At 34.4% G+C, this 22,807-nt stretch overlaps 1 protein-coding gene across 1 annotated transcript in view; it reads left to right on the forward strand.

Annotated features, from left to right (window-relative positions):
* Positions 1-22,807, forward strand: part of COL5A2 (collagen type V alpha 2 chain) — a 145,277-nt gene that overhangs the window by 83,840 nt on the left and 38,630 nt on the right. The window contains exons 7-17 of the mRNA XM_012464104.2: positions 2,069-2,179; positions 5,711-5,788; positions 8,263-8,307; positions 9,266-9,319; positions 9,769-9,822; positions 10,940-10,993; positions 13,975-14,028; positions 15,059-15,112; positions 15,968-16,012; positions 16,509-16,562; positions 19,697-19,741. Coding sequence (XP_012319527.2) covers positions 2,069-2,179; positions 5,711-5,788; positions 8,263-8,307; positions 9,266-9,319; positions 9,769-9,822; positions 10,940-10,993; positions 13,975-14,028; positions 15,059-15,112; positions 15,968-16,012; positions 16,509-16,562; positions 19,697-19,741 — 648 coding nt within the window. The remainder of the gene's footprint in view (positions 1-2,068; positions 2,180-5,710; positions 5,789-8,262; positions 8,308-9,265; positions 9,320-9,768; positions 9,823-10,939; positions 10,994-13,974; positions 14,029-15,058; positions 15,113-15,967; positions 16,013-16,508; positions 16,563-19,696; positions 19,742-22,807) is intronic.

Genomic DNA, 22,807 nt, shown 5'->3' on the forward strand with positions numbered 1-22,807 from the left:
GAGGTACTTTTTATTGTAGATTACTGCGGAGATACTTGAGTATCTTGGAAATGGAAGGGAATGATAATAAATATAACATTTACCTTAATATAAGAAGAATTATGCAATTCAGCTCACTTGGAGATATAAAAATAGATACTTTTAATGAGCTCCCAGATTCTAGTTTGCTTTTGGTATTTACCAATAAACATTATGCTATTTTCTCTTAATGTCACTTGTTGTCTTGTTTGTGTTCACTTAATTTTTGACAATTTTTATAAGTCTTTATTAATTTTTATTTTAATTTGTGTAACAGTATGTTACATAAGCTATTTAGAGGGTATTCCATGGAGGCATATAATGAATCAGGAAGTCAATGAAAATCTTAGGATCAGACTTTGCAATATGATTGTTAATTACAGAATGGAGAAAGTCACAATCTCTTTGGAGGAAAAATGGATATTTCACAAACTTCTCTCCACTGCTATTGACACTAAATGTAGTTTTTTGTGTATCTCTTTGGAAATCTCATTGGGAGTAGAGATTATGCATCAATTCACTTTTTGTGTATAATAATATCTAGTTATTAATTAGCAATTGAACATTGAAAGAACAGATTCAGAGTTTTCTACACAAGGCTCTATGATTAAAACAGACTGTTAGTTTGTCTATGCTGCTGTATACCTATCCAGTTCATGTTACTGACATTCGTTTAATCCAGAAGTCCTAGAGAACAATTGAAATCAGCCTCTGTGAACCATAATAAAGTGTGAAGTAAATTGTTAGTAGTTTAGGAGTCAGACAAGTTTTGATTTTTAAAAACTGAGAATAATTTTCTAAATTTTTTTTAATGTAAGTTTTTCAGGCTGAGTTTTCTATTTAATAGATAAATTTGCTTATTTATCCTACTACTGCAAGAAGTAAATATGTCTATATACAAGTTTAAATATATTAAAATAATTAAATTTCTACATTGCTATTTTGCCACCCTCCCCCAAACCATCATATGCAAACTGCCGCCTCTGCTACCTAAGCTTATCCTGTCTTTACTCCCTCTGCATTATCAGCTCCTATTTGGATTGCTTATTGTGGGCGTGCAGGTATTCTCATGTTTAAGCATGGGAGTTTTTTTTTTTAAACTATTAAATGTCATTTACCATATTTCCCTCGATCCCTGCTTCTAATTATAAAAAGCATATTGTCTTATGACTTTTTGATTCTTTCTTTTTAAAGCCTGTCAATATTCTTTGGGGTTAAGGAGCCAGAAAATACTTAACTAGCCTTGTGGGAATTATGAGGTTAGGGGACAGAGCATTTCCAGAACTGAGGACGTGGCTCTTCCCCAAGCTGCCTGCAGAATGTGGGTTAGGAGAAGGGTGGAATTTGGCAGCTAGAAATCATTGCTCACTTCTCTGAGAACTTAGACTTGGCTGGGTCACAGTGCCTTTGCCTCCAATTTCTCATTGGTCTAGTCTTCCTCTGGGGTTGGGAAGGAAAAGTGTGCCAGGCTTAAAGGATTAAAGAGGACTGAAAGGTAACAATATAATATGTATGTATTGAGTGTCTGGTATGTACCAGGAACTATGTAAAACATTAAACAATTAGATAGAAAACCTCTACAAACTCCAATCAAGGGGCTCTTGAATTTTTGGGAGGAGGGAGAAGTTAAGCAGACATATACATAGTTAACATAATCGTAATCCACTGACAATCCACTGTAATATCCCTGACAGGTGAATTTATAATTGTTGATTAAATACCCTTGAACAGCAAAACCTGAATCAAATAAGGAAATTCACTCTAGAATACTGTTGAACTGAAAATTTTAAAAATAATTATTCTGAGAATACTGATTTCTGGGCCTTTAACACACCACGTAAAATTCTTACCCAGGCCACATCTGCATGGTAGTTCAGAGGCATGCTGAAATCGGCAGTGACGTGGCTTATGAAATTACTCTAAGTGGCTAAATTGCCATTTATTTTTAAAATAATAAACACTCCCTTGCCATTAAGAAGTCTGCACCTTTAGCTTTCTACTAAGTATGTATTTGTCAGTGGGTTCTAATTTTCACTGGCTTGTCTTCCAGGGTCCTCGTGGACCTCAGGGAATTGATGGAGAACCAGGTGTTCCTGGTCAACCTGGTGCTCCAGGACCCCCTGGACATCCGTCCCACCCAGGACCCGATGGCATGAGCAGGGTGAGTTGTGTGCATTGTTAATGTCATGTATAGGTCATGTATTAAATTATTGATATACTGTTAGTATTTTAAACTGTATCAGTTTAGATATTGACAATTGACTATAAGAGCAGTTAAATAAGGTCAACACTGCTATGGACAATAAAACTAATGAATCCACAGGGAATTGTTGGAAACATTTGAAGACATATTCTCTAAAGTACTGCTTCAAATTGTTTGTATTTCTGAATGTCAGCTCTGGACTCCATGAGCTTTGCTTTTTTCTATTGATTCTAAGGGATCACTGCTTTTTCCACCCTTTGAATGAAATGAGAGATTTATCTGTCCTATTCTCTATGCTCAGAATGCCAACAAAATCTGCTCTGCATCCTCCGCAAGAGAGGATGACACATCCATGATGAGAGAAAGTCATTGAGTTGACTCTAAAAACGACACCTAATTATTTTCTCAATTTTAGTTTTTTTACTTGAAGTAAAGTCCAACAAAATGTCTTTCTATACCTACTTCTTTGAATGGTTAGTGGCAGACATAGAAGATTTATGAAGATAGGAATACCATGGAGATCCTGTGGATTCAGTTTCAAATCACCTCAATAAAGTGAAATACTACAATAAAGTGAGTTGTGTGAGATTTTTGTTTCCCAGTGCATATAAACTTATGTTTTTCCACAATGTAGTCTGTTATAAAGCGTGCAGTAGCATTATGTCTAAAAAACAAAGTATTTTCCTAATTAAAAATAGCTTATTGCTAAAAATTGTTAATAATCATCTGACCTTTCAGCAAGCCATTTGCTGATGGGGTGTTTTGCTTTGATGCTGATAGTTGCTGACTAATAAGAGTGGTATTGCTGAATGGAGTTGCTATGGTAATTTAAAAAATAAGACAACAATGAAGTTTGCCGTATCAAAATCCTTTGTTGTCATTTCAACAATATTCACAGCATCTTCACTAGGAAGAGATTGCATCTTGAGAAACTACTTTCTTTGCTCATTCATAAGAAACAAGTCCTCATCTGTTAGTTTTATCATGAGATTGTAACAATTAAGCAACATCTTCAGGCTCTACTTGTAATTCTAATTCTGTTGCTATTGCCAGCATATCTGCAGTTACTTCCCCATTGCAGTCTTCAACCACTAAAATTTATTCATGAGGATTGAAATCAACTTCTTCCAAACTCCTGTTGAAGCTGATATTTTGACCTCATTCTACCAGTCAATCAAGAATGTTCTTAATGGCACCTAAAATGGTGAATCCTCTCCAGAAGGTTCTCAGTTTTTTTTGACCATTATATTTTTAAGTAATAAGATTTAAAAGTTGAAATTTATTTTGATCCATGGGCTCCAAAATGGATTTTGTATCAGCAGGCATGAAAACAACATTAATATCCTTGTAAATCTCCATCAGAGCTCTTGTGTGACCAGGTGCATTGTCACTGAGCAGTAATATATTGAAAGAAATCCTTTGTTTCTGAGCAATAGGTCTCAACAGTGGGCTTGAAATATTCAGTAAACAATGCTGTAAAGGCTGTAAACGGATGTGCTGTTATCCAGGCCTTGTTGTTCCATTTATAGGGTACAGGCAAAGTCGTATTATCATAATTCTTAAGGGCCCTGGGATTTCCATAATAAGAAATAAACATTGGTCTTGGCTTAAAGTCACCAGCTACATTAACCCCTAACAAGAGAGTAAGCCTGTTCTTGCAAGCTTCGAAGACAGGCATTGACTTCTCTTCTCTGAAAATGGAAGTCTTAGATGGCATATACTTCCAACAGAAGGCTGCTTTATGTACATTGAAATTCTGTTGTCAAGTGTAGCCATCAAGTTCATCAATGATGTTAACTTAATCTTCTGGATGACTAGCTGCAGCGTCTGCATCAGCATTTGCTGCTTCACTTTGCACTTTTATATTATGGAGATGGCCTCTTTCCTTAAACCTCATAAACTGACATTTTCTAACTTCCAACTTTTCTTCTGCCACTTCCTTACTTCTTTCAGCCTTCACAGAATTGAAGAGGGTTAGGGCCTTGCTCTGGATTCAGTTTTGGGTAAGATAATGTTGTGGCTGGTTTGATTTTCTATACAGACTACTAAACCTTTCTCCATATCAGCGTTAAGGCTATTTCACTTTCTTATTATTTGTGTGTTTACTGAAATGGTACTTCTAATTTTCTTTAAGAACTTTCACTTTGCATTCATAAGTTGGATGACCGTTTGGTTCAAGATGTCTAGCTTTGGCCTATCTTGGGTTTCACCATGCCTTCCTTACTAGATCATTTCTAGCTTACAATGTAGAGTGAGAGATGTGAGACTCTTTCTTTCACTTGAACATTTAGAGGCCATTTGTGGGTTATTAATTAACCTAATTTTAATATTGTTGAGTCTCAGGAAATAGGGAGGCCCATGAGAGGAAGAGAGATGGGGAACAACTGGTTGGTAGAACAACACACACAATATTTATCCATCAAGTTTATTGTCTTATATGGGCATGATTCAAGGCACCCAAAACAATTACTTTAGTAATATCAAAGATCACTGAACACAGATCATCATAACAAATATAATAAGAACAATAATGACATTGAAGTATTATGGGAACTGCCAAAATGTGCCACAGAGACACAAAGTGAACACATGCTATTGCAAAAATGGCACCAGTTGTCTTGCTTGGTGCAGGGTTGCCACAAGACTTGAATTTGTAATAAGCACAGTACTGGTAAAGCAGAGTAAAACGAGGCATGCCTGTAGATTGAGAGTATAACAAGGAGACACATGAAATCTGAATATGATTTTTGCTTTCCAAAGTTCATACATATTTTTCTGAACTGATTATAGAGGAAATTGCCAATTTATTTATAAACAGTACACACATTCTTTCCCACCAAAATTTGGAAATTAATGTGACTACTAAAATGTATATGAACAATTTTGATCAGTTTGATTACTAGGGTTTTTTAATTGTGAAAGGGAGTAGGACAAACTGTTTCCAATCTTGGAACATTCAGGGATTCATTAAAAGGACTATAAAAGTTTTATCAACTTACATAAATATAATTTAAAATTTACTGGGCATTGAAACAAAAAAAAAAATCATCTAAAAATAGTCCAAAATGGAATCTGGAATCTTTAGGACAAATGTTTTAAAGACATCTTTTAGGCTTTGTTTAGATATTTGGCATTTCTAATGTGGGAAGAAATCAGTTAAAGACACTTAAACCTGCAATCAATTAGACTAGCTAGTACTTATCAGAATGATCCATGCTTTTATCAAGTATCACACATTTGCCACATTGCAGAAATTGCTCTGGAGCAACATATTTATAAAATACTCTGGGAAAGAATGGTCAATCAAAAGCAACAACAATAAAGACAACTTAAGTCTTTTTCCAGGCTTTAAAGTCAAGCATTTAAAATGATTCTCAGAAGAGTCATTCTGTAATTATGAATTCCAGAGAGTTTATGTTTCTCCATTTGAAAAGGATGTTGATGTATGTCTTTTACTGCAGAAATAATGTCACCACATTGCTTTTACAGCCGTTTTCAGCTCAAATGGCTGGGTTGGATGAAAAATCTGGACTTGGGAGTCAAGTAGGACTAATGCCTGGCTCTGTGGTAAGCATAAATTTTACTGATCATTGAAGTACTTCAGTGAAAAAATTATTTTAAAAAGAGAATCTTGAGTTAACTAGTCAAAGAAGAATAATATACATCTTCTTAAACATTCTCATTCATTCATTTGATTTATTAACTCTACTATGTGCCAGTTAAAAGCCTAGCCTGTTCTGTTCACAATATGCCAAGTGTTTGCTGATATTAACAAAGGTCTAGCTATATATTTCATTTAATATTGGAAAAAAAATAAAGAAGTTTAAGACATACCCACAAGAACAATAATAAAACCTATACCTTTATAAATAAAAAACAAAACTATTTTTTGATGGTGGTAGAAACAGTGGTTTGGTAAAATTTTGAAATTAGATGTTTTGCTATTTTCATTTTTATTATCTTCTGCGTAACATCCTCTGGCTGCCTTGTTCCAACAGCTCTATGGTTTCCTGGCTGAGTCTTCTCAACATTCCTATCGTCTTTTGAATTTCTTCTATATCAGAAAGACTCCCATTTTTTTCCTGGATATTTGGAGCAGTACAATTTTATTGAATAAATTAACACTTTAAACCCATCTCTCCCATGTTTTATTGCTCATAACATAGTTCAAGCTAATTCCAGGTTAATAGAATTTCAGGCAATAAGAAGTATAAAATTAGACCTCATAGATAACCACCCTTCCTATCCATCCTTAAGGCCAGCATTATCAGCATTTTAAAAATTAGTTGTGTGTTTTTAAGTTGCTAGTAGTATGGCATCATTTAGTGATTCTTTTGGGTTTTTGTTTTTAGCTACATGTTTTTATCCATTTGGAGTTTAAATTACATATATGTGGTTTTTTTTTAAATGGAGCTTTTCTTACTATATATTCCATTAAAAATTTAAAATTTTGCCATAAGAATAAATTTGATTTTAATTTATTTTACTTTTTAAAATATGGCATTTAAAAATAGTGATAGACGTATAATAACAAATGTTCTAAAATTGCATTTTTCTTTTCTTCCCTTAGTATGCCTCAGTGGAACGATTTCTTTTTTTTTTTTTTTAAAAAAAAAAGACATTTATTCAGCGTCACAATCAGACTATTACATTTAGCAATCAACAGCATGGGTGCAAAAATAAAGAAAAAGAAAAAGAAAAAATCTACATTAAAACCCTTTGTTGGAATGCTTTACACTTTCCACAGAACAGAAACTAAAATAACCTGTTATACAATTAGTCACAAATACAGTCCTCAAGTTTTTTGCCCATACACATGAGTATTTGTCTAAAACATGTCTTCTTTGTAGCAGCTAGGCCCTGCCACCACTGTGCTTGGCTGAGTTCACAAATCTGTTGTAACCTGTAGCTTCCCTGTCACTTCTCTGGCTCTCCTCTCCTACTAAGCTTTGTTTCCTAATTAAAATCTTCTGCCACTGCCATAGCTACTGCTGCTACTGGAACCGCCATAGCCACCTTGGTTTCATGGTTTGGCAAAGTATTGGCCACCACCACCATAGGGGCCAGAGCTTCTGCCTCCAAAGTTTCCTCCTTTCATGGGTCCAAAATTTGAAGACTGATTGTTGTAACTGCCAAAATCACTGTAGCTTCCACCACCTCCAAAATTGCCTCCATCATTACCAAATCCATTATAGCCATCCCCACTGCCACCATATCCACCACCACCATGGCTGCCACCAAAGCCACCATGACCACTGAAGTTTCCTCCATGACCAAAGTTGTCATTCCCACCGAAACCACCTCCACGACCACCACCAAAGTTTCCAGAACCACTTCGACCTCTTTGGCTGGATGAAGCACTAGCCATCTCTTGCTTTGACAGGGCTTTCCTAACTTCACAATTGTGGCCATTCACAGTATGGTATTTCTGAATGACAACCTTATCCACAGAGTCATGGTTGTCAAAGGTTACAAAGGCAACGATTTCATGTTTAAATGAGGAAAGCCTGTGTTTATATGTTCAATCTATGTTGTGAAAGAAAGAAATCACCCAGGAAACTCAGTGCCCCAGTTTTCAACCCACGTTTAAAATAATCTAGTCATTATTGTTGATGTTTCATAAACCTTTAATTCAATGTATTTATTTAAGTTATAGGAATTATCTGTTGTGAATCTGAAGAATTAAATAGGAAGTTTGAGAACTAACTTATGTCTGCCAAGATTTTTCTTTATTCGGATGTTCTCACTTAACAGAGCCACTCATTAAACATGCAAGCATTCTTGTTCTAAAGACATGGGGTGTGTACAGGCATATGGCTCATTTCTCTTTATAACACTGAGTGTATGTATAAAATCATCCCAAATGTTGTCCAAGCTTTAATCTCCTTGAATTTAGCTGCCTTCCAAATGAGTACAGATGGATAATATCCCCCTTTGTCAAAGCTTCACTTTTTCAGATTCTAGAGATGATTCAACATTTTTGAAATATCGACCTAATTGTCATGAATGCTATGCAACGTTTCTCCTCGTTTGTTTTTAAGGGTCCTGTTGGCCCAAGGGGACCACAAGGTTTACAAGGACAGCAAGTAAGTCTTTTTATAATTAAATTACATACTATAGGAAAAAAATACACACACACATATATTACATGAGGTCTCTGTGACATGACTGCTTTTGGCTGGTATTAAATTTTTTATTGTAATGTTCACTTCAAATGGGATATATTAGTTTTTATTTATTTAGAAATATATGCAGCATGTTTTTGCAAAGTTTATTGGGGTAAATTTTTATCATCTGATTGCTTTATGTGACTGACCTTTGAGAACAAGATTATATACATTTGCGTCTGAAGCAAGAGATCATTATGTTATGTCATGAAAATGTTCATAATTGGTTATATACTGACTCTGAAGCTATGAAATCAGTTCATAGAAGGCAGTTCCCATGTGGCATTATTAGAAAAAAGAATTAAGATGTTTGTTCCAGGGGATCATTAGGAAGAACATAATATGATATAATTTTTAAATGCTGATCAGATGCCAATAAAATAGTGATGTAGAGCTATTTTTATTTTTTATAGCAATTTAACAGGCATCAGGAAATAATATTTCAAAAGAAAGAAAGAAAATGATCTTTAGTTCAGTCAAGGTTATCACATTATCATTATCGTGTGTGTGGAGTTTTACTTCAAGCTATCAGTGAATAGAAAAGATGGTTGATAATGGTGATGAAGATGTGATGATGTTGATGAGGAGGGCTACCATTGATTGAGCCCTCACACACTCTGTGCCAGCACTATTCTAGATTCTGAACACACATTAATTACTTAACCAGCCATAACAGCTTAATAAGGTAAGTACCAATATTATTCTGAGTTTACACATTAGGAAACAGTTATAGACAGATTAAGTAACTTGTCCAAAGTCACACAACTCGAAAAAGGCAGAGCCAGCTGTCTGAAAAATTACACTGTATATTGAGAAGTATAGGATTTAGTATTCTATTTTTCCTTGGTTTATTTACATAATTTGTTCTTAATTGTAGGGTGGTGCAGGACCAACAGGACCTCCTGGTGAACCTGGTGACCCTGGACCAATGGTAAATGTCAAGTAAGCATGTAGACCCAGTTACATTTGGGTCCACCATTATAATGATGTCAAATATTGAGTTATTTATCTTCCCAGGTCCTCCCTGATGTAGCAAGAAATAGCAATCCAGTTTGGGAGTCCTGTTCTATGAACTGTTATTAAGCTATATGTTTCTTGTAACAGAATATTTAAATTCCAAGACTGATTATGATCATTAGTGCTGAGTGATTTGCATTTGTGCAATTATACATTTTTTTTCCTGTTGAGAACATGATCTGAGGGATGTAACATAAAATTCAAAACATTAATGAAAGTATTTCTCTGTCTCAACAATATCATTTTCATTTGTCTCAATAATATTTTGACATTTCATTTGTCTCAACAATATTTTGAATTATATTATTGGCAAGTAAAAATAAATATTCTTTTTTTTTCCTTTTTTTTTTTTTTAATTATTAGGGTCCGATTGGTACACGTGGACCAGAGGGCCCTCCTGGTAAACCTGGGGAAGATGTAAGCTACCTTTCCTCATTTTCCATTCAGGTTTTGAAGAGATGAAGGAGTTACAATGTTAAAAAGAATGTTCTGTATTAATTTCCATTTCATTTCCCCACCCTTTGAGCTTCCATTAAATTCAATGTAAACTGGAGAACTCAGAATTGAATTTTGCAAATATCTAAAAACACTCTTAATTTGCATAGTATTATATTATTAGGTACTACTGTCTCTTTCTGCATTCCCCAGGTTTTTTGTTCAGATTTCTCTATTAAATGCTAGGCTTGTTGTCACAGTAGCGACAACCTTTCCTAGTGAACCCACTGAAATTACCTGAAAAAGAAATATGTTGCTCTGATGGCAATACATCATTATGAGGTCTTATTTGAAAGGAATTTTTAAAATGTGTTAGTAATATAGTGCCAACATGGCTTTCCAATGATGAAAAAATGATTTCAATTGGATTTTTAATTAAAGTTAAGACCCAGCTCCAGATATTAACATTAAGAACATGTAATCAGAGAACAGTGTACAATAGCAGACTTACATTTCTAGATTCTCAGTTGTACCAAAGTTAAGGATCAAATTATGAGTAGGCCATTATTTCTTTGCGATACTAAACCAAGTATTAATAAATATTTTCTCCTTGTGAGTCATAAGATTAATTTAAACAGGTTACATTGAATTTGGCCATAGAGCACATATTTCTGGTAGTCCTTTTTTTTTTTAACCACAGTAAAGAAATGGAAAGTAGTATTTTAAGAAGCAATACTTTAATTCAGTGTCATGTGATCGTATAAATTCTATAGTATATATCCTATAGTGTACATGTATGTTTGCATGTATAAATTTCATGTTCATAAAATGATGAGCTTGATCAGATAAGGATAATTTATAGCAATGTATTCTTCTGAGTAAATTAATAAAAGCCACAGACTAACTTGATAGAATGGAGTATTTTCAGGAATAGTAAGAATGGAACTTATTTTTATTTTATTTTTTGCACTCTTTAGAGAATTGCCCATTAGCTTTCTAAAGAAGACTGTTTTATCAGTAATTTATTTATCATGTAGTTTCAGAGAAGAACCTTTTAATCACTTTTGCCTCCCCAATCTCCTACATTTTTTCTATAAAGGGTGAACCTGGCAGAAATGGAAATCCTGGTGAAGTGGGATTTGCAGGATCTCCGGTAAGTTTACACTTATCAATAGAACAACATAAAGGTAAACTTTGAAAAATAAAGCACATTGAATTAAATTGCAATTCATTGTATGCACATGTATCAGGCACTAAGTAAATGGAGACAACCAAGCATTGTTCCTTTCCGTAAAAATGTGAAATGTCACAGGACATTTTGCCATAGTGATAGTTAACTCCAATTCTCTGCTTTGCATTGCCACCATAAATAAGCCTTCTGGAGTTAGAAAAGTATGTCAAACATAACATGAATACTCCCCAAACTGAGTGTTAAATCCTCAGAAAATTCATAAAAAAGATTTTTTTCATAAAATGAGTTACCAGCTTGACCTATTTACAATTTATACTTTAATCCTATTTTAGCTTTTTAAAAATCTCTTAAATATTTTTACTTTATATTGTCACACATGTCTAAACAATAGCTTGAAGAAAAGCTTGTTGCCTTGCCTTGTTTTTTTTTTTTTTTTTTTTTTTGTTTGTTTGTTTTATCAACTTGGGACAATAAATTATGGACAGGATGCCTCTTTGGCTGCTCCCCAAACTCTAATTTTGGCTGAAATTCTTGATTAATGTTCTGGGTCCTAAAATCATATGACAATATACACTGATTTCCAGCCCTCCTAACACAGCTGTTTTCTTCTCCCTTGGCTCCCTAAAAGAATCATCCCCTGGCAACTACTCCATCAGAATCCAGGACCTGGCCCCTTGGCCATTCTCTGAACCCACCTGTCTGTCATCACTCAAATTACTTTGCCAGGCCCTCTTCTAAAATTTGTTACACTGGCCATGGGGAAAATTAGAGAATGATAAGCAAGCAAAAATCTTCCTTAAACATTCCTACTTCTTGGGTTTCTCCTGCCCAACAGCCCCTAAACATTCCTCTCCTATTTATTATATTTACTATTGTTTCCTTATGTTTCTACCACTTAGTACAATCAACAGTACCACATTACTTTCTGAAAATTGATGAGGTTCAATGCTAGGAATTTTTTTAAACAAACGAATGTTCCCTTTTCATTTAAGGGAAATTTACAAAGCTCAAAGGATTATTTGGTTGCAATTATAAATCAGTCTCTCAACTCCCTGCTTTCTTTCCTCCTCCATCAGCCTGGGAAATAAATGCAGACAAAGGCATGAGGTTTAGTTATTAGCACAGATGTCCTTTTCAGCCAATCCAGATTTGAACTTCCCATGTCCTACTGCACTCTTGCTCATGCTCACAGTGTGGGCCCTCCATGGGGAGGAAGGGTGCCCTGCCAGCACACCACAGATGCACTGTGCAAGCTCAGTGCAATGTGTGATTGTGCTGTAATGACAGTCCTGGGTCAGCAGAATGATAATTTTTTTTATGAGGATTAGGACATCTGGTTCATTTTCTTGTTACATTAGAGATATTTAATCGCATGAGGATTTCCCTTGCAGACCATAAAAATTGAAGTTAACTAATTATTTGAAATAACATAGCTCAGCAACTTCACTATAGGCTTAGATGGGTCTGCACTAAGTTGTCTGTTAAGAATGGAGAAAAGACAGATCTCTGTACAATGAAGCATTAAGTTGAACACTTAAAGGGAGTTCTTGATGTGAAACAATTCTTGAACAAGGTGTAAACAGAAGAATTAATGGGACTTCATTTGTTCAGAGAGCATGATTTGTTCTACCCCTACTGTGATAACCCCCTAAAATACTAAAGAAATAATTTTCTTTCAAGAGGTCATAGAGGAATTATTGCTTTGATTTTATTATATGAATTTCATTCATTGAGTTGCTTATTTTAGAAAATAGTGAATGAAACCTATATTTGTAGAGCAGAAGGATTTTGTTATCTGTGTAAGATCATGCTAGGATAAGAGAAGTTCCTTAGGAAAAATTAAAGTGCTTTGAGAGTTAGAAATATTAAACCATTTCTTTATTCAGTTGTTAATCCAATGATTACTCATTGAATGCTCATTAACCAGATATAAGGCTAAGTGCCAGATATACATAAATTAATAATAATAATCATTAATTTATAACATCAATCAATGCTATCAAGGTGCTCAATATACTGGTGCAGTGGTAATGGCAATTCATTGCAAAATCAAATTAATGTAGGCCATGATAATAAGTAAATAATTAAGTCACTGGCTTAGTGTCTATTTTAAGAGAGTACAAGGAAAAAGTTTCAAGCATCTTTTCAAAATAATTGTACCACCGGATTTGATTTTCTGTGGTATTTCTATTGTTTTTTATTTAATATGTTTAGGTGAAAGCTACTTAGAATTTGCAGAAATTAAGTAATTATTTAGTCAGGAAACAAAGCATTCTCATATTTCTTGACTTTCTTTTCTGTTGGATATTTCACTTATTTATTCATTTAGTTTTTTAAATCATAAATCCACAATGTTTCTCCTAAACCATTTATTAAAAACATTCCTGATCACATTATAATACTATTCTTCCCATCATATTCCACTACCAATATTCAGAAATTCATAGAAAATAAAAACATTGGTTTGCTACAAAGGCATTTAATCTTATACTATAAACAAAGCCCAATAAAGAAGGAAATGGATATTTTATCATGAATTTCTCTCCTGAATATTTTTTTCTCTACCTTGGTATAGTCAATTCTGACATTGGACATATTGATTCAAGCTTATGTTCTTGTTTTGTTTTCACTACTAATTATAACATGGGGACGTCATGTGAAAAATTTAAAATGTCATTAACTCAATACCTGGCATTAATTTATATTCTTGTATAAGTTATATTTCCATTTCTAACAGCTAATTTTTAGCTATTTACTTTGCTAATTTTGGTCACCCAGATATATTTTGACAGATAAAAGTATACTGCTTTTTTTGTTGTTGTTCTTCTTAATATGTTGCTGAAAAACTGTGTACTAGCTATCTTTTGAAGAAAATGATATGTTAAGGAATTTTGCATCTTTATTAATGACTCTAAAATGCCTTATCTATGTTTTCCTTCCAGGGAGCTCGTGGCTTTCCTGGGGCTCCTGGTCTTCCAGGTCTGAAGGGTCACCGAGTAAGTTAAATCTATTGTAATCCTCTTAGATACTGTGGTTTAGTGAATCGGCTCTGGGGAGCATTACCTTCAAAGTTTTTACCAGTCAGTTTATCAATTGTGCTTAACTGTCTATGGTTGCAGGTTGAGCATTCATCTGTGGTTACTGAAATTACAATGCTTTTTATTATTATTATTAAACTGAGTTCTGGGGTACATGTGCAGATGGTGCAGAATAGTACATTTCCTTTGAGTTTAATTTGATTTGATAAAGAAATATATTTTGAGTTCTTACTATGTACTGGATACCATACTACAAAAGAGGATACAGTGATGAATGAGAGAAATCTCTGGCCTGAAGCTTTCAGGCTAATGGGGGATACGGATGAAAAGACAGGCAATTCCTATATAGTAGAATAAATGACATGGTAGTGATAGAGAGTACTAGGTCACAGAAGGGGCCCAGTCTACCTAGACTTGGAAAGCGATAGAATGCCTTTCTTATTACCAAAGATAATTATGATGTAGCTATCATATATTGTTTATGTATGTAGAATCTATCATCTATCTAATCTATTTATCATAATATCAAATAGTGATATTCAATCAATATACACTGACTGGCCTCTGTTTTGAGTAGTTGAGATTTTGATTAGGATGTCTGCTGCTATACTTGTTATTAAGCATTTTGAATATTCACCATGAATACAAATGATATTTGTTAACAATATGAACTCGGTAGTTATGTGTTTTCTCTAAAGCCACTATAAGTTTTTTATTTGTGGCTACAGATTAAATTTCTATGAAGTCACAAATATTTGAAGGGTGAGAACACTGCAAGCTGAAAATGTTGTTTAAAGGTGAAAACTCTAATTTTCCTTGAATAAGCTTTCAGAAAAGGTTGAGAATTTGAAAATATTTTGAACAACAACTTTAACTTTGAGATTTGTTTTTATAAGGCAATTTCTGCAAGCTTATTTTTGGTTCTTCTCTTATGCCTTTGAGAATTGAAAAAACAGATACAAATACAAATTTATAATTTTCTTCTCAGGGACACAAAGGTCTTGAAGGCCCTAAAGGTGAAGTTGGAGCACCTGGATCCAAGGTAATCTTATAATTATCTCACTGTAACCTCACCTTGGCATCTTAGTTTTACTTCAAATGCCTACAGATTTTTCAGGACCACCTTAATTCAGCAGGAGAGAGAGCTATAAATAAATAAATAGTTTGATAAATAAATATAATTTTCCAAAGATGAGTGGTGAGGGCTTTACCATGACATGACTTAAATATGCCCCCAAGGATAGCCATGATGGCACTGGGTGTCTGCCAGTGTAGGATAGGTGTTATCTTCATACGAAGATGGCACTATGAATCTATCTTCTAAGATACAATCTTTTTTTTTCTCCTTAAAAAATATCTGAAAGGTTTAGGTTATTCATTTGCCCCATTATTGAGGACTCCTTTAATACCAGGACCTTCTGCCCATTGTTTCTTCTCAAAATTTATTTGTATTTCTGCAGGAAGAAAAAACATCAAGGAAGTATAAAGGAATTTTTAGTGGAAAGCATCATGAACCTAATGTGGAAAATCATTTGGCTTTAACATTTTTTATTTCTAAGTCTTTTAGAATAGATCTTAAGAGAATATTACAATCAATTTTAGCTTTGTAAAGTTTTACTTGAGACATGTGGGACACAGCCATATAAGTCCTTTCCCGAGACTAGTTACTGTGGCTAGCTGTGATAGTTTCCATCAATCTTAAGTCCCCAATATTATTTTAGATGTATTTCTTTAAAACTACTTATTCTATTTTGAGAAGAGGTAATGAAACATTCTGAGATCCTATATCATAAGTACATCCTTCATATGTCCTCTTTGAAAATATGCTTTTAAAATTATGCACATGGAACAAAGTGATTTGAGTATGAGTTGTAATGTATTCTCATTTTTGTTTTAGGGTGAAGCAGGCCCTACTGGTCCAATGGGTGCCATGGGTCCTCTGGTATGTGCTGGTTTTCTTGTTTCTTAAATTTCTAATTTTATATTTCCTTGCTTTTCAGATTATAACAAGATAATTTTTAAATGAAAAATAAAAATAAATGGAGACCATATGTTGGTTGGTAAAATAATCTTGATAACCAGCTGACAAACAAGCACAAGACAGTTGAGCCCTTCTAATAGAAAAGGCTTCCTCCATTTCATTGTTTTTCTTAACAGTTGAATGCCCTTATTCTTTTTCTATACTCAGTGATCAAATCAAGATTATTATAGACTTAGCCCGTTAATAAAGCTAAGTTAAGTGAAATCTATTTATGTAAGAGGTGATAGGTTATTTATCTCCACAGGGGGAGAGTGTTTCAAACCTAACATTGCCCCTGGAAATACTACTGCTATGAGGCCAGTTATCTTGAATCTCAATTGAATTGAGTGGGATAGTCAGACTACCTTAAATTTCAAATTAGGTGCTTCAAGAGATATTTCTTCTCTATCATCTACAGGGTCCAAGGGGAATGCCAGGAGAGAGAGGGAGACTTGGGCCGCAGGGTGCTCCTGTAAGTATATCTGCTTTTATTTATACTGCTGAGATGTATATTTCGATTCTTTTTCAGATTTGGTTTACTGGACTTGCCTTTTAAATGAGTAACTGGTCACCTATATTTTTCTTTTGGAATAAAGTCAGGTTTACAGAAAAGTTGGAAAGAAAGTACAGCGAATTCTTGAATGGTCTTCACTTTGCTTTTAATGTTAACATATAACCACAGTACATTTGTCATCTACTTTAATACAAAAATTAAGAAAATAATGAATACTTATAGCAGCATGGAATATAGTCCATAGAAAAACACAAACTTTGATATAGTAATAAAATTACAGTAATAGGAAACATTTATCAAGTGCTTATTGTATATAAAAAATTCTTCCAAGCATTTTATGTTCCTCATACTCCTAAGAGGTGGATACTCTGAGTGTACTTTTTGAAAGAGCTGCACCTCCTGATCACCTGTCCTCGATTCATTTTAATTATATAGATTGAGAAATACTCTTGTGGCTACTTATGTAACTTGAACCTGTGTAGGAGGCATATTCTGTTATTTTCACACCTCTCTGAAGGTCAGGCTATTGTGACTAATATTTCAAACTTATATTTCATTACGTTGCACCTACTTTGCTTTAGAGAGTTACGGACTGCCACCTTTCCTCTATTATTTCAAGATCCAGTCATCCCCATTACTATTAGAAATCCCAGGTTTATACTGTCTCTGCTATTACCTTCAGCCCATAGAAGACAACCAACTCAGAGCTTCTCAACAGTACCAAATTCAGGGACCCTGGTTTGGAAAGCATAAGACCCTCTCACCAGGCCATTCTTTATCACTCTAGTAAGCAAGGTGTCCTAAGGGGATATAGAAAATATTGTAGAATAGAGTCAGCTATTGGCTTATCCAGGCTGACATAGTCTATCAACATAGTATGTTCACTTCTTTGTGCTTTCTTGTACCATCTGCCAAGGAAGTTCTGACATTTCTGCCCCAGCATGGGCCATTGCTCTTTCCACATCTCTAAGAACTGTCTCCTGTGTTAGCATTATTTCTCAGGGTTCTTATCAGGGTTTTAAATCACAATATCATGAGAGTGTGTTTCCACATCATTAAAGTTTCCCAACTTTATATTGTTTTTTTTTGATTCAGTGCCTTCAGGACCAAGACCCATATATTCTTTCTCAGATCCCACCTCTACCTGATGTTTAGGTCTTATAGATGCTTTGGTGTAAGATATCTTTTTTAAAAATCAGGAGTAGTGCTAGTTATCGGTCTAGTGTCCAGAAGGGAGGCTTATGTTGTCTGCTAAAGTAGAGGCTTAGGTATCATCTTCAAACAAGAAAGAAGTACCAACTATTAATGGGGGAATGGGCCACTTCTGTATGCCCAGACTTTAGATGGGCATGAAATTTTAAAGTTCTTTTTTTTTTTCCTTTAAATTTTGGGGACATGATCTTGCTCTGTTGCCCAAGCTACGGTGCGGTGGCACAGTCACTGCTCACTGTAGCCTTGAACTCCTGGGCTCAAGTGATACTCTCTCACCTCAGCCTCCCAAATAGCTGGGACTACAGATGCATGCCACCATTCTTGACTAATTTTTCTGTAGAGATAGGGTCTCACATTGTTGTCCAAGCTTGTCTCAAACTCCTGGCTTCAAGTAATCCTCCTGTCTCAGCCTCCCAAAGTGTTGGAAGGCATGAGTCACTGGGCCCAGCTGAAGTTCTTAAGTGTGTTGACCCATATATCCTAATGCTGAATCTCAGAGTCCCACTCCTCCCAGTCCAGAACTCTGACCATGACATAACAGACTTTCTAGGTTTGAGAATTCAACCATCCCAAGAGCTCTTATACTCTAAGCATTAAGTTCTGGGCTGGGCCTGATATTTATCTTTTTCTTCTCTCTGATTGTAGAAGATGAGAATTTTAAAAAATGCTGCCGAGGATTCTTACATTGGTGATTAATCACCATCAGCCTTTTAGTGTCCTTCTCTAACAGATGCACTATACAAGACCCATGCAATTATAAAAAGCTTTCTAATCGCTATTTTCTTATTTCTTCTCAAATGTCTGAGATATTGCATCACTAGCTCATTCCCTTAAAATATCTCTGTTCACCACTGATGACAATATTTACCATTGTGCCATCGCAGCATGCCAAGGGTGATTCATAACTCTGTCACCAGTTTACCAGCGGGAAATTCAGCTTAAAATTCCAATTTTAGAATTTGCTTTCTTGTACCACTCTGGCATCAGTGGTCTTAGAGTCTTAGGTCAGGTTTCCTAGGAAACAGCCTCAAAAAAGTGACTTGTATACAGTACAGGAAATTTATTGGTGAGTACTCTTAGAAACTGTAATTTTGAAGGAATGAATAAAAGCAGGGTTTGTCAGAGGGAGAAATTGAATTGTGTTGCAATTATAACAGAGACCTCAGTCAGTGTCAGAGGAACTATAGAGCTGAGATGGCTTTTGCAGACTTGTCTCAAATAGGAGCCAATGCTTTGTATCCCTGCATTGACCAAGAAAAGAGCACAGTCTTGGGAGAGCTAATTCCCTTTAGCTGAGGGCAATTCCTAGGCAATGTCTCAATCGTGAGCCATCAGTAGGTTTTATTTCCAGCTGACAGAATGAATACCTCAGTACTTAAGGGAGATTTGGGTGAAACCCACAGAATTCACTTTAACTTAATTTATCTATGTGTGTTTTGTTTTCTGGACATTGTTTCTTTGAGTTTATTTGGATATTAAGAATATTGAGGTGTTCAAATTTTTATTGTCTCTGAGTTCATTTGTTAGAAGGTGATACATTAAAGAAAAATGAATCATATTAAGAATATTGAGTTGTCCAAATTTTTATTGTCTCTGAGTTCATTTGTTAGAAGTTAATAAAGTAAAATGAATCATTTTAATCAGTCTTATTTTTTAAATCTTGATTTATTTTTTATTGCTATAAGAATAGATAAATTTATTACTACCATATCAGCTTGTGTAAATGTATTTATATTGCTATTAACTGAGTGAGGGTTATTGTTAGTTAACTTTAATATTTATTCTTCAATTTGTAACATGGAAATTTTTTATAAAGCAAATGAATTATGAGAAAATATATAAAATGTAATTTTATCCTATCATCTTTTTCTCTTAATTAGGGACAACGAGGTGCACATGGTATGCCTGGAAAACCTGGACCAATGGTGAGTTATATTTCATATTAATTCATTAATTTACTCATTCATTCTTCCATTTGTACATTCCAAAACATTTACAGAGCACTCACCATGTTTCAGATACTTGGAATAAAAAGCTGGTGGACACACAGTACTTCTTCAAAACTGTTCTATTAAGGAAGAGAGAGAGATCAATATTGTTGTATAACATGATTGCTAACTCTATAATATAGTATACAACTTGAGGTATGGGAACAACTTTCAAGCCAAGCCCTGAGAGATAAGTATTTAATATATAAAATGGGCAAGAATATAGCATGGTCCATAGGATGGATAGATGACAAAACCCAGTGGGCTCAGAAAATTCTAGGAAGGTAAAATTGGATTGAGAGGCAGGTGCTAAATCATGAAGGGCTATATTTACTGTGTTAAATGGTTTTTGAGCTCTTTTCTATAGTAGTTAATGTGAGATCATTCAGGGATTTTAAACACAGGAATATGATGACCAGAAGAATTACAGGTGGTAATGTTGAAGATGAAATGAAGATGGCTAAGACTAAAGAATGAGTTTGAACACCATTGGCATAATTCCAGAGAGAAATTGAAAAGATGGGAACTAAAGTTATTTTAATATTAACAGAGGCCAACTGCATATCAATGAGCTAAGAACTCTAATGGACATGGCCCAGTAGATTTGTGGTTTTAAGTATTTGATGGATGATGCAATTTATCTGAAATTGGAAATAAAGAAAGAGGAACAGGCTACTGTTTGTGGGTTTGAGTTTAGAATGAGAATAAATGAGTTCAATTTTGTGATTAGATATGCAAGAGTGGAGCTCAAGATAGAAATTTAAAGTTCAAATGTAGTTTTGGAAATTTTTAACATACAGGCAATAAATACAGCTGTGGGAGTAAAAGTGTAACATGGAATGAGAAATGATGAGGTCTCAATGTGTACCAATATTTTGTACACTGTGCTGTTTATGCCTACTATGGACAATGCTATTGTATTTTGCTTCGGACTGTCTTATACTATTTCATAAGTAATCATCTGTAACTGTGATAATTCACATTTGAAGATGAAAATCTGAACACTTATTTAGCCATTGCAAATTAGCTAAATAACTAGATCTAGATCATGAAGGGCTATACTTACCTGTTAAAGGGTTTTTGAGCTCTTTTATATAGTAATTAATGTGAGATCATTCAGAGATTTTAAACATAGAAACTTTATGATGAGAAAGATAATCTCCTGGAAATGTGGATGATGAAATTAAGACAGCTGAGACTAAAGAATCATCTGTAAATTATAAACAAATAATCAAATGTAAATTATAAACAAAGGCACAATTTTAAATTTTGACACATTTCTAACATACTACCTTTTTAAAAGTCCCTTACTTGCAATAGTTTTCACTTGTGAATGGCCTCAATTGCTGCTCATTAACTGCTGAGTTACCCAGAGGTACAAAGGATCCTAAGAGCTCTGTGGAGATAAAGTAGATTTTTGTTGTAACAGTGCTATGGATCAAAGCCTCTACTATTATTCTGTCAAGGACACTTAAATTGTATCTCTACAAGCAATACAAAACTAATTTAATTTTTAAAAAGAGCTTAAAGTCATAAGGTTATTTTCTGAACTATAGAGCAACTTATACATGTGCTTTTCCCATCAAATTATGTGACTTTAAATAGTGGTGCCCTGACTTTAAAAAGGAAGATATAATGGTATCTAGAATAAATTATTTCATAAATGACTAACACTGGTTATTAGTAAAATGTACATACTTATATTGTAGTCATCATGTAGTAAACTTTATCTGTTAGTCATGAAATTAGTGGTTCTCAACTTTGGCTGTACATTCAAGTTGCCTGGAAACTTTTAAAAATATTGATGTCCAATCCAATCTAAATGTAATCTCTAGAGGTGGACTCAGGAATCAGTATTTTTTAAAGTTCTGCAGATGATTCCACAGGGTCATTAATGTGAATAGCTGTTGCAGGAAACCAAAAAGTGGTGTTTTATAATTGCACAAATATATTTATAAAATGTTTTCTATAGCTATTTTTTTTCTTTTTAAGCAGAAACAGGGTTTCACCACGTAGGCCAGCCTGATCTGGAACTCCTGACCTCAGGTGATCCACCAGCCTCAGCCTCCCAAAATGCTGGGATTATAGCCATTTTTTAACATAGTAATTGAGCACAAAGTTGTGGCTGAAAATGTTCCTAAATAAATATTCTGTGGAACAATTTTATTTTGTTGCAACAGCAAAAGTAGCGTCAATTTACAAGGTAAATTATACTAACAAAACACCAAGGAAAGAAAGTATTATGAGGGAAAGAGAGAAAGAGTAGGAAATATTCATGATCAACATGAGCCAATACTGAAATATCATCAGGTAAAAAAATTTAAAGCTATTAGCCAAAAGTAAAGTATAATTACAGTAATTGAGATCATTTGCCCCAAGGATCTTTTCCTCTTTCTCGTATGTAGGAAACAAAACATAGGATGAAAAAAAAAAGTATACTTTGAAAGGGCTTTTATTATTTCAAAACTGATGGGATTAAAGTTCAATCCTTGAAGAGTCAGAATAATCTGTACTAGAATTCCTCTTACCCTCACTTTTGAAAAATGTAGCTTTTTAATCAGTGATAATCAATGGTTTAAATTCTGTGCATTACCCAAATGTAGGGTAATATAAATATCCACTTATTATTGCCTGAAAAATCTCTCTAAAATATTCAGATGATTCTTTTCTTTTCTTTTTTTCTTTCCTTTTTTTGGAGACAGAGTGCAATGGCATGATCTTGGCTCACTGCAACCTCCACCTCCCAGGTTCCAGCAATTCTTCTGCCTCAGCTTCCCAAGTAGCTGGGATTACAGGCACCCGCCACCACACCCAGCTAATTTTTGTATTTTTAGTAGAGATTAAATATACACAATTGTTTCACCATGTTGGCCAGGCTGGTCTTACTCTTCACCTCAGGTGGCCTGCCTGCCTCGGCCTCTCAAAGTGCTGGGATTAAAGGCATGAGCCACTGTGCCTGGCCTCCAGATGATTCTTAAGCATCATTTTTATAGAAGGAAGTAC

The sequence above is a fragment of the Aotus nancymaae genome, unplaced genomic scaffold, assembly GCF_030222135.1.
Source record: "Aotus nancymaae isolate 86718 unplaced genomic scaffold, 86718_ANA_hifiasm-v0.15.2.pri h1tg000008l, whole genome shotgun sequence".
NCBI classification, from domain to species: Eukaryota; Metazoa; Chordata; class Mammalia; order Primates; family Aotidae; genus Aotus; species Aotus nancymaae.